This window comes from Eptatretus burgeri, chromosome 3 (assembly GCF_056783735.1).
Source record: "Eptatretus burgeri isolate ZD-2024b chromosome 3, Ebu_testis_v1, whole genome shotgun sequence".
Taxonomy (NCBI): domain Eukaryota; kingdom Metazoa; phylum Chordata; class Myxini; order Myxiniformes; family Myxinidae; genus Eptatretus; species Eptatretus burgeri.
This window is the reverse complement of record NC_140963.1, coordinates 52,527,446-52,540,369: the sequence shown is the minus strand read 5'-3', so window position 1 is coordinate 52,540,369 and position 12,924 is coordinate 52,527,446. Positions and strand designations below refer to the sequence as shown.

At 43.7% G+C, this 12,924-nt stretch overlaps 1 protein-coding gene across 11 annotated transcripts in view; it reads left to right on the top strand.

The window, feature by feature from the left end:
* Positions 1-12,924, top strand: part of LOC147029875 (inositol 1,4,5-triphosphate receptor associated 2-like) — a 261,910-nt gene that overhangs the window by 72,960 nt on the left and 176,026 nt on the right. For 8 of the 11 annotated variants that reach the window (XM_085873334.1, XM_085873330.1, XM_085873335.1 and 5 more), the window contains 3 exons: positions 3,453-3,596; positions 7,066-7,206; positions 7,678-7,858. In XM_085873334.1, the coding sequence (XP_085729460.1) occupies positions 3,453-3,596; positions 7,066-7,206; positions 7,678-7,858 (466 nt within the window). The remainder of the gene's footprint in view (positions 1-3,452; positions 3,597-7,065; positions 7,207-7,677; positions 7,859-12,924) is intronic. The other 3 variants (XM_085873337.1, XM_085873340.1, XM_085873338.1) reach the window with 2 other exon arrangements.

Below are 12,924 nucleotides of genomic sequence, written 5' to 3'. Positions count from 1 at the left end.
AAGGTCAGAGATCTTGACATTCCTAATCGATGAACCACAGCTTGATCTCTCCAACATCCTGCCCAGAATCCAGTATATACAATTGCTGAAAAGTGTGGGGGGCCAGTACACACCCTTGACGAACTCCAGTAACAACTGGAAATAAGTCGGAGATGGTACCACCACATCTCACAGCACTCTCAGTACCAGAGTATAGTTCAGACATCAGATCGATCAGTTTTGGTGGCACCCCACGAAGACCAAGAATCCTTTCGAGGGCATCGTGATTCACTGACTCAAATGCACTCAAAATGATCGAGAGATTCACATTGGCTTCCAGCAGCCCCTGCTGAAACTCTCGTCTGCGTTTAGTAAGGACCCGAAGAGCAAGCATACGGTGAATCGTTGACCTCTGGTGTAAAGACTGAATGCTCTGGATGCTGGTGCTCAAGCAGATGGTGGCGAACGCTATCAATAATTATCTGAGCAAAGACCATGCCTGGTACTGAGGGCAGCGTCACCCCTCGGTCGTTGTTGCAGTCCTAGCAGTCACCCTTCCCTTTCCAGAGAGCACCAACAAGGCCCCTCTTCCAGTCAGTTAGGATGATGCCTGTGTTCCAAGCAGAGCACAGAACTGCATGGAATGACACGAGTGCAGCTTTTCCACCACCCTTGAGAAGTTCAGCATGGATTCCACAGATCCCAGGAGCTTTACCCCATTTCAACTGGTTCACCGCAGCCTGTGTTTCCACAAGCGAAGGTGGACCACAGTTGACTGGAGGGTCAGAAACAGTAATTGTAACACCCCTGACATCCAACTCGACAGCTGGTGGATCAGCATGATACAACCGCTCAAAGTAACCGGCCCAGCGGGCCTTCAGAGCCCACCACCCTCTGCTAGAACTGCAGTGCACCGAGGGATGGGTTTGGACGAATGCAATGCGTGAATTCCCCTGGAAGCATGAAGAGAATCTCCTGACCACAGGTGATACTCTACAACCTTACAGATTCCTCGCACATGGGCCTCCTTGTCCACCCTAAGTGCACGTACAGTTTTACACCTCAGCTCCCTGAACAGCTCATCTCTACCATTCAGCCTGGCCCTGCGACTCTGGGCAATGGTATCCAGTGTCCCTTGAGATACAAAATTCTTCTTCGCCCTCCTTTTGAGTTCAAAGACTTCCACCGGCAACATCAAGGACGGTGGTCTTGAAGGCACTCCACAACTCTTTAGGATCCCCCAAAGCACCCAGACTCCCCAAATCTCCACTCAGCCTGTTCACAAACTCCTCAGCTGCCCTCTCATCCTCGAGTTTGCCATCATGCAGCCTCGGCTGGAATGCACCATTCTCCTGAATTTTAGGTGCAACTTCAGAGTTGCTACAACATGCCGGTGGTCAGTATTGAGGAACTGAGCACTCCGGAAGACCCTGCAGTTCTGGATCATCCTCCAGCGACCATCAACGAGCACATGGTCAATCTCCTTTGCCACACCGCCAGCGTTGGAATACCAAGTCCAGGGATGAGCTTGTGGGCGCTGAAACCATGAACCAGCCACCCGAAGTCCATGACTTCTTGCAAAGTCAAGGAACTTTGTGCTCTTCTGGTTCACAGTTCCAGACCCATGGGGACGAACACATGTCTCATAACCATCCCTTTAAGTTCCAGTCCATGCATTGAAATCCCCCAAGACTAGAAGTGTCTCGCCTGGGGCACTGATAAACCACAGACTCGAGCGTGGCATAGAATGCATCCTTCACGGTGAGATCACTCGCCTCAGTCAAAGCATATACAGAGACGAGGGAAATGACACCCAAGGAGTGAAAAATCCTTCGTCTCATAATACCCTCGTTAATCGGTGTTACCACAATTATCATTGGAGTCAACTTATTGGACACAGCTGCAGCAACTCCTTGGGCATGGTAACCATCAGGGCGACCACACCAATAGTACGTGTTATCACCCGCCATGATCTCACCGCAATCCGGTCTCCAAATCTCAGAGAGTGCTGCAATACCAATGTCCAAATGCTTGAGGTCAGATGATAACAGAGACAGGTGATCATCCTCTCTTAAGGATCGGACATTCCAGGCACCCATCCGGAGGGACCGCCTCAGGTTCACCCAAGGAGACCGCCGTCTGGTGGATTACACCTCAGCACCACCACGACACACACTCCTGCAATCTGACCCGGTAATGTTACCCTGTGGTATCTCTCCCATCATCAAAGATTGGTGGTCCTGAAAGCTTTGCCCCAATCCCATCATCCGGTGAGCTGCCCTGTGAAGGGAAGCTGCACAGGAGGTACACCCACGGAGTGGGTTTTCTGATTTTTTTTCATGCTTCTGGAATGTTTTGCAGAATGAATGGTTTTACGTTGGCCGGAGTGCAAATCGTGCCACCAACCTCCTAATAAGAAGTAACCGAACTGCAGGAGGATGTCCGCAGACCCATTTGGGCACGAGATGTGGATGGCTGTTGGCTCACAAGGAGCTCTTCGCCCCTCTGCTGAGTCATCCCCACCTGGTATTCATTAAACGGCGAAGCACGATTTGAACTCGGGATCGAAAGCCCACCACCCTTACCATTGAGCCAACATCAGGCATAAATAGTGCCCATTGGTGGTGTCTGTTTGTGGTGTCTCAGAAAAATAGTATCACTGTGGAAATATCACCACTTTAAATTGCCGACCGAAGTTGGGCCAGCATAGTGTTGGTAATCATAAAGACTAGCCGAAACCCTGTCACAGACGGATTCCGTTCCATGAGCCCAATTGACAACCTGTGGTGGCTCTTGTAAGAGCCGGATCCCAGTCGATGTACTCCATGGCCTTACCTAATGAGGCCTACAAAACGTCCTTGTACACGACATTTTTGGTGTACACTACTCCTTGTGAAGAAGTCCCCTGATTTGTGCACGTGTCTACTTTGACGTACAAACACCGCGTCAAAACTTCTCAGGTCACAGTATCGAGAAAAACGTGACGCGACCACTAGGAGGAGCACAAAATTGGTCCTTCAGTATTAATATATAGATAATTACATGACCTTTTTCGCTCCTGTTGGGAGCGGGTGCTTCTTGTGATAATAATCATGAAAATGGGACTGTTAATGGTAATGGTATATCTGAAGAATGATACCAACAATAATGATGATGGTACATCATGATAATTAATGATGATAATTATCTGTCTGTCCAGACCATAACATTTTTACCACATGAGTTTTTGTCATCAAATCTTTAACAAACCTTTTTTTAAAGAATATATGGAGAACATAAATTAATAAAATGTACATTTTTTTTTTTATTTTTATTTTTTAAAAAACTTGTTTTAGTCAAGTTTAGTTTGAGTACAAAGTTGGACGTTCGGCGGGCTTTGTATTTTGAGATGCTTTCTCATATGAATTGCAATTTAATTTTTGCTGCACACAATGTATTTTCCCATAATTTCTCTTCCTTTTTTTTTTCTCCAGGAATTTTGTTGAAAGTGTTGACCGTTTTTACAGCCATTTTTCCCTGCTGTGCAGGGGTTGGGCTTTTTCTTGAGGCAATGTTTTATGGCCGGATGCCCTTCCTGACGCCAACCCTGGTCGCCTCTTACGACACACAGGGATATGGTACACCTATTCTTACCGGGGCATACACCGGGACCAGTACACTGGTACTCATTTCGCCGACCTCGGAAGGATGACAGGCTGAGTCAACCCCCTGGTGTATTAATTCAGTGGCCCAACGGGGCTTGAACTCAGGACCCTGGGATCCCAAGCCACCACCCTAACCACTAAGCCAACACCAGGCTTGTTTTGTTGAAAGTGTTGAATACAGTATTTTCAAAATCTGCATAGCTCTGCCTGCTATAAATCAACCATTTCCTGCACCTTTTATTTTATGACATTTTCATGAATTAAACCACCTTGTCAGACTTGTTCGAAATTAGCCAACCCTTGCCCCATTCCCTCCCCTCCACAAAGGAAGAAAATGCCGTGATGGGCAACCCCCCTCCCCCCCACCTCCTTTTTTTTTTTTTCTCAACCTTTACTGAATAAAACGAAGCTTGCATAAGTACAACTTTTGGGTGCCCTAATTAATCATTCAGTTTTAACTTCCTCGGTCAAATCCTCTCTGAGGAGTAGATATACATACATACATACAGCAGGAGTAGACACCTTAAATTTCTTCAATTCATCTGTATAACGCAGTTTTACTCAGCAATTTGTACTAATATTTGAGTATTTCTTTGCAGAAGCGAGTTCTTGGGTCTTGTACGACAATTAACTATGCCGAGAACCCAGGCAGCTGCATGCCATGAATAAAATCATGGTGTCTATTGACTTCTGTTATGTCTGTGTACATACATATATACATGCATACAGTGCCTATAGAAAGTCAAAACACCCCGTTTCAAAATTTTCACCTTTTGTTGCCTTATCGTCTGAAATTAAATTACATTAAATCAGACTTTTTTCCACCTTTATTTACACATCGTAACCCATAACTTGCAAGTGAAAAACAAATTCTACAAATTTCAGAAAATTAATTAAAAATACAAAACTGGAATATCTTGGTTGGATAAGTGTCCACCCTCCTGAGTTAATACTTGGTGGAAGCACCTTTGACAGCAATTGCAGCTGACAGTCAGTTGGGATAGATTTCAACCAACTTTGCACACCTTGATTGGGCAATATTTGACCATTCTTCTGTACAAAACTGTTCAAGTTCAGTCAAATTATGTGGGGAGCGTTGATCGACAGCAACCTTCAAGTCATACCACAGATTTTCGATTGGATTTAGGTTAGGGCTCTGACTGGTCCACTCAAGGACATTTATCTTTTTTTGTTCCTTAAGCACTTCAGTGTAGCTTTGTCTGTGTGCTTTGGGTCGTTGTCATGCTGGAAGGTGAACTTCTGTCCAAATTTCAGCTTTCTTGCAGACTGCAGCAGGTTTTCTTCTCGGATTGTTCTGTATTTTGCTCCATCCATTTTCCCTTCTATCCTGACAAGTGCCCAAGTCCCTGCTGATGAGAAACATCGCCATAACGTGATGCTGCCACCACCATGCTTCACAATTGGGATGGTGTTCATTGGGTGATGTGTTGTGTTGGGCTTGCGCCAAACATAACGTTTTGCATTTCGGACAAAATGTTCCATCTTGGTTTTGTCAGACCACAAAACCTTTTGCCACATGGCTTTAGAATCTCTGGTGTGTTTTTTTTGCATACCTCAGACGGGACTCAAGGTGGGCTTTTTTGAGTAATGGCTTCCTTCTTGCCACCCGACCTTGCAGGCCAGACTTTTGGAGTGCTTAGGAAATTGTTGTCACATCCACACAGTGCATAAAGTCTTTGCCATAAAGGCATGTAGCTCTTTCAAAGTTGCCATTGTCCTCTGTGGCCTCTCTTATCAGTCTCCTCCTTGCTTGGTCATCCATTTTGGAGGGATGGCCTAATCTAGGTAGGATGTTGGACTGTAGGTGGGACCATATGCCTTCCATTTCTTCATGTTTGTCTTGATTGTGCTCCAAGGGTTAACACAGGTGGAGGCCAATTAACTTGCTTTGTGATTTGGAGGTGATTGGTTAAACCTGAGCTAATTTATAATTGCTATTATAAAGGGGGTGGACACTTCTCCAACCACCAAGACGTTCTATTTTTGTATTTTTCATTAATTTTTTGAAAGTTGTGGAATTTGTTTTTCACTTGGAAGTTGTGGGGTTATGATGTGTAAATAAAGGTGGGGAAAGTCTGATTTAATGCAATTTAATTGCAGGCTATAAGGCAACAAAAGGCGAAAATTTTGAAAGGGTGTGTAAACTTTCTATTAGCACTGCATATACAATGCATCCAAGAATCTGAATGCATGTGCCAAAAAGTTTTTTTTTTTGTCTGATGAAATAAAGGTGGAACTTTTTACCCTACATGCAATACATTACGTTTGGCACAAACCCAACACAACACATCACCCAAAGAACACCATTCCTGCTGTGAAGCATGGTTGTGGCAGCATCCTGTTCTGGGGATGTTTTTCATCAGCAGGAACTGTGGCACTTGTCAGGATAGAAGGGAAAAATAAATGGAGCAAAATACAAAAAAAATCCTCTAGAAAAACCTGCAGCCCTCTGCAAGAAAGCTGAAATTGTGACGGAAGTTCACCTTTCAGCATGACAACCCAAAACGTGCAGCCAAAGCTTCACTGAAGTGCCGAAGGAACAAACAGATAAATTTCCTTGAGTGGCATAGTCAGAGCCCCGACCAAAATGCAATCGAAAGTCTGTGGCATGACTTGAAGATTGTTGTCCATCAACGCTCCCCACGCAACTTGAATGAGCTTGAACAGTTTTGTTTCGAAGAATGGGCAAATGTTGCCCAATCAAGGTGTGTAAAGTTGGTAGAAATCTATCCCAACAGACTCTCAGCTGTAATTGCTGTCAAAGATGCTTCCACCAAGTATTAACTCAGGGGGATGGAGAATTATACAACCAAGACATTCTAGTTTTGTATTTTAAATGAATTTTTGAAATTTGTGGAATTTGTTTTTCACTTGGAAGTTGTGGATGAGCCTGGAGTGGCTTAGTGGTTAATGCGGTGACTTGGGATCCTTGGGGTCCTGAGTTCGAGCCCCGCTGGCCACTAAGTTAGCATCAGGGGGGTTGACTCAGCCTGTCATCCTTCCGAAGGTCGGCGAAATGAGTACCAGTATACTGGTAATTATCCCTGCAGGGTCGAAGGCGACTAAAGGGTTGGCGTTGGGAAGGACATCCGGCCGTAAAAACATTGCCACAAGAAAGGGTACCATGATTGGAGCCTGCTAAAAGCTTACCCCTACTCAGGGATGAAGGCTTTCAAATGGTGTGATGATGACTTGGAAGTTGTGGGTTATGTTGTGTAAATAAAGGTGGAAAAGCCTGATGTAATGCAATTTAATTCCAGACTAAAAGGCAACAAAAGGTGAACATTTTGAAACTGGGTGTGGACTTTCTGTTGGCACTACTTTCCCTCCTCTATATATTGATTGATGTTTCTACTGTGGAGATGTACTGTCCTCATGTGCTAATCCCCCCCTCTCGCCTCCCTTCCCTTGGCCGCTTGAGGATTTGTGGATGTGAACACGACAGCTCTATGTGGCAACGTCACTAAAATCATTGGTGGAAACAGTTTTGGCGATGTGAGCTTAATTACAGATGAAGATATTCTGAAGACTATGTTCATGGTATGCGATGTCAGACGCACAGGTGTGTCTTTTTCTTTAACTCAATCACATTGACCATGTGTACTTGTTAATCTGTTCCTCATAGTCAATGATGTCGGACCCAATCTGGCATGGTGTTGAGCCAGTCAGTTCAGCATCTTTGGTTATCTCTGAGCTAATTCCCCTCCATTTTCATGTCATGATGATCACTTTTGATTGAGAATTGCTTGTGTAAGGAATTATTTTTGAGATCTCTTTTTTTCCTTTTAATATGTATATATATATATTTTCTCATTTTCTTTTCTTTATTTTATTTTATGCTTTTTTATTTTTACTTTTTTTTCCTGCCTTATGCCGCTGCAGCCAAAGGCCAAAAGCATTTTTCATGTTGTGCGTCCATCTGTCTGTTATCGGTTTTTTGTTACCACGATAACTTGTGAATCACTGAAGGGATTTCAACCATAGTATCACTAATAACTACGGTTGTATAAATGGTGGTGCTCACTGTATACAGGATGCCTCACTGTACCAATTATCCTGGACTTTGTACGGGACACTATAAACAACAATTCTGATGACTGCGGCTTAGAACGGCTCTCGAACATGCTGGACCCGGAAAGACAAGGCGTTTCTATAGATCTTCCTACATTTCTTGCCATAATGGAAGAGTGGATTCAACACTGTCGTCAGGAAAGGTGTGTTGTGCAACATCCTTATAAAAAATTTCAAAAGTCCATAAGGTCTTCCATGAGACCTGGCTGATGCCAAGACCAGGGTTTTTGAGACTCAAAACTTAATTATACAAGTCAATTTTTTCAATTAGTAAATTAATATTTTCAACATTGATTTACTGGTGTGTGCATGCGCATGTGTGTATATGTATATGAAATATATAGTTTCGGTTGTGGGGTAGATGGAAGAATTTAATTGGGAATATAGCATTGTGTCGAGTTGCTTTGTCCGTAGACGTGTAGAAGGCATCTCAATGTAACTAAGTCGGGAACCTGTGAGCTTAAGTGTGATGTGTCACCACATGAGGGAGTGGTGTCGTGTTAATTAGCGAGGATTTAAGAATAAGCTTCCTCAATATGTAATCATCCCTCTGTGATTTTTTTCCTTTTGATTTTATATTTGAAAATCAGCAATAAAGGTGGGGAACATGTCCCTAAAACAAGCAAATGTGCCAAGCAGACAGAAAGCCCCACCTTCGAAGAGTGACAACAGGCGAAGTCATGCCCCCAAGGGATGATTGATGGGCGTGATGTCAGAAGCGAGCCGAGCAGGCAGAAGCCCCGCCTTCCCAGATTTCATGCGAGCAGGCCATGCCCCGGAGGCGGAGGATATAGTGACGTCATCGAGAGGAAGGTGAGGCTGGCGCATTGTGGGAGGCTTCCTACTGAATAGGACGAGAGATAGGCAGAGCGCATGCACGAGGTCAATGTGAGGAACTCATGAGGCAGAGTTGATTTTGGAAGAGGGTCAGAGGCGGGAGTTCGTGGCTGGCACATTTTGGAGAGCCGTGATCAAAGAGGAAGGGTGTTGTGGATTTTGGAGAGACAAGAGCAGAGGGTGAGTGCACGCCGAGCAGGATGACACGACCGTTCTATTCGTGTTGAGGCGATTTGGCTCGTGTGGTGAAGCAAGACTGGCCTTTGGCTCTTGGATGGGTCGGTGAGGACGATCGGAGTACACAAAGCCATTACACTGGGGCTCTGAGCCTTGGTGTGGAGTGTCGCAGATGGATTGCCTGGCGTGCATTTGTCCCACTACGAGAGAAGCGCCATTTTGTGCGCGTCTGTACGTGCGAATAGGAGTGCCTCCATTCCAAGTTCCACAAGGACCAGCTCAGGGCCAAGCTATGTACAAGAATAGATACTGTAAATGGAGTGGTTTTCTTTTTATTTTGTGTACCTTTTGTCTGTATTTGAGTCTGTGTGAGGAGGCGCCTCAACTTTAGGATTTATTTAGTTCATTATTGTCATTGCCTTTTGATTTGTTGTCCTTTGTAAATATTTGTTTATTTTCATTGAACGTGTTCCTTTTAAAAAGCTGGATCCGTGTACTTGTAGTAAGAGTATAACCCCCCCCCCCGTGCTGTTCCCCCCGTGCCTTCCCCGTGAACGATGTTGTGCTTCCCCGTGCCTCCGTCCCTCCGCCATTGCCCCATGCCCTTTGAGCATATGTGATACTCTCCAAGGATCCACGTGTCTGGCTCCAATTAATAAGGAACCGCTGGGCCATCCGGGGGCTGGCGGTTTTAACCGCCCGTCACCACAAATTGGATTGGGGGGTTAACCTGGGCTTGCTAGCCCCGCAATTATATATATACATATATATATGTATATATATATATATATATATATATATATATATATATATATATATATATATATATATATATGGGGTAATCCTGGTGTTGGCGCAGTGGTTAGGGCAGTGGCTTGGGATCCAAAAGGTCCTGAGTTCAAGCCCCGTTCAGCCACTGAATTAATACACCAGGGGGTTGACTCAGCCTGTCATCCTTCCGAGGTTGGCGAAGTGAGTACCAGTGTACTGGGCCGGTGTATACCCCAGTTAAAATAGGTGTACCATATCCCTGTGTCGTAAGAGGCGACCAGGGTTGCGTCAGGAAGGGCATCCGGCGTAAAACATGTGCCAAATCACGATGCGGATCACATGGATGATCCGCTGTGGCGACCCCAAACGGGAGCAGCCGAAAGAAGAAGAAGAAGATATATTGGGGGTCGGGTGAGAAGACCACCAGGAGGAGAAGCTATCTCGGGTTCCCACCAGACTCCCCGGAAATGCAGGCTGTCGCACACGGATAATTCCGTGATGCAGCGAGTCGCTAACTGACCGTGAACCCCGACAACTCAACCACGTGACTTAGGGTCCTCCGTCGAGTTTATCCGGTTACCAAAAATATAATCACACGATCTAATTACCGGGGGACACGCCCTCGGTACGCCTTGTCCGAACCGGATCGCTTTACTGGATCAGAATGCAGCTGAGCGACACTGCCAAGGACGTACCGGCTCGAAGGAACGGATCGTTGGGAATGAAGTCCCGGCTCAGTTCGGATACAGACCATGCTGGATCAATGAAAGAAAAGAAAAACGAGCTGGGAACATTTCTACAAAGGATTTGTTACAGGCAGCCAAGGAAAAATATGTGGCACGATTAATTGTTTGTTGTGTGTGAGATAGCAAGAAATGTGAGAGGTGCGACAATAAACAAGCAATTTACAAAAGCAGACACAGAGCAGAGTTTTCCTGATATAATTCTTCTACAGTCTTAACTGTAGTTAATCACACACACACACACACACACACACACACACACACACACACACACACACACACACACACACACACACACACACACACACACACACACACACACACACACACACACACACACACACACACACACACACACCGATGAAAAGGAGTTGAAGAGAAGAGAAAGGAGAGGAGGCTAACGGTTTCTCAATCCCTTCCACGATTGACCGACTGCGTCACCAATAAGTTTTGGGGGGATGCTCCACTGGGCGATACCTCCCTAACAGGTGGCACGTCGTCTCCCGCTTCATGGCACTTCGTGCAACTAAGCGTCGATCCAGAGAATGGGGCACGACCGATAGGCGTGAAGGAGGGTCTTTGGGTGGAGTCAAAAGCCAGTGGGTGGAGAAAGGCGGAGTCAAAAGCAAGTGGGCATCGTGGTAGACAGGATCAGACAGGGTGTGTGGATGGTGGAGTCAGCGGTGAGTCAGTGAAGAAGGGCGGGGCCAGCAGGCGAATGGGCGGATTGTCGATCCCAGGCCAGACAGAAAGCAGGACGAGCCGACAGGAACCAGGAGAAATGAGCAGGAATGGAAAACCACCAGCAGACGGGGAATCAATGCACAAAACGGCCCCGCGACCCATCCTTTTTATAGACCCTGTGGTGCGGGATGGGGGCGCCGACCCAAAGCGACGTGTTGTCATCCAAATCAGGTACTCTGGTTGGGCCCCGGCCAGCACACGGCCCAGCCGTGATGGCTGGAAGCGGCTACACTTTACATCCGGCAAGATGATTCAAAGCTGCGGAATGGTCTCGCTCCAAACACTGTGACACGAATCGCCCTGCACCGAACTCCCGGGCCATGCCCCGGCAACCGGTGGTCAGCACCCATCAATGAGCTGCCTGTCCATACAACATGCGGCCCGAGCCGTACAGCACGCCTCTGCCTGGCAACAGCCTCGCCGGGCGGAGAGGTGAGAAGACGTCCGCCATCCGCTGGAGATACCCGCGGCCGCGGTGGTCAGCGAAGACCGACGGTAAGATGCTATGGTAAACACATGCGCAGGCCCGAACAAGATGTGTGCCATTCGTGCCCTGCTCTGTGTACGGTAATAAATTACGCCGGGGTTGCATGTATATATGCATGCATGTATGTATATATATATATATATATATATATATATATATATATATATGTATGTATGTATGTATATATATATATATATATATATGTATGTATGTATATATATATATATATATATATATATATATATATATATATATATATATATGTATGTATGTATATATATATATATATATATATATATATATATATATGTATGTATATATATATATATATATATATATATATATATGTATATATGTATATATATATATATATGTATATATGTATATATATGTATATATATATATATATATATATATGTATATATATATATATATATATATATATATATATATATATATGTATATATATATATATGTATATATATATATATGTATATATATATGTATATATATATGTATATATATATGTAAGTAGGGTAAGAATACTGATTCTGGCTCACTTTTCCCCATGTAAATGAATGGGGGATTTTCAGCGATTCATATTTTTTTCCCTAAAAATAAATCCCCTTTTTATCCCAAGGTATATTTATTTGTCTCCCCTTTTAACTTGGAGGTTGAACCTCATTGAATTGAACACCTGGGGGTTGAACAGCTCACTCATTGAACCTATAAAGATTTGTTTATTCTCAAATTCCTTCAATAGTTTAATTTTCTTTGCACAATAATCCCCATCTAAAATATTGACAAACAAAACATTTGAATCTTTATATTTTTGAAGATACCCCTTTTGTGCCATTACAAAATGATAAACTTCTCTTAATGCTCTCATCTGGCCACCTCCTGAGCCACATATCATTTTGAGATTATAGTAAATTGTTTTTTCATTGTTCAATTGATAACCATCAAAGTTTTCAGTCCATTCAAGGATATTCATTTTTTTCTTTACATCCTCTAACTTACTAGTTTTTAAATTAATTCGCTTATTTGTTTTATTTACCTTTGTTTTAGTTATTTTTTCAATAAGACTTATTTGATATTTTTCACATTCATTATGTTTTCCATTTATATACCAAGACTGAGATTTTCTCCACTCTTTAGTTTGATTAATACTTGGTTTAACCATTTATATATTGTGAAAAAACGCGGCGGTAGCCCTTAAAAACCCTAACCCATCTTCCCATCGTTAAAACATAATCTATTTTATACACTCTATCATACAATATCCATATGGAACACAATCTATTCCATTATCTAAAATAAATCTCTTATCATCAAAGGCTCCTAATGCCTTTTTATTTACTTCTTCACTATATATGTTATGTTTATAACTTCTTATTGTATTCATTTTCCTATATTCTTCTTTCTTATTCATCAAACAATTATAATAATT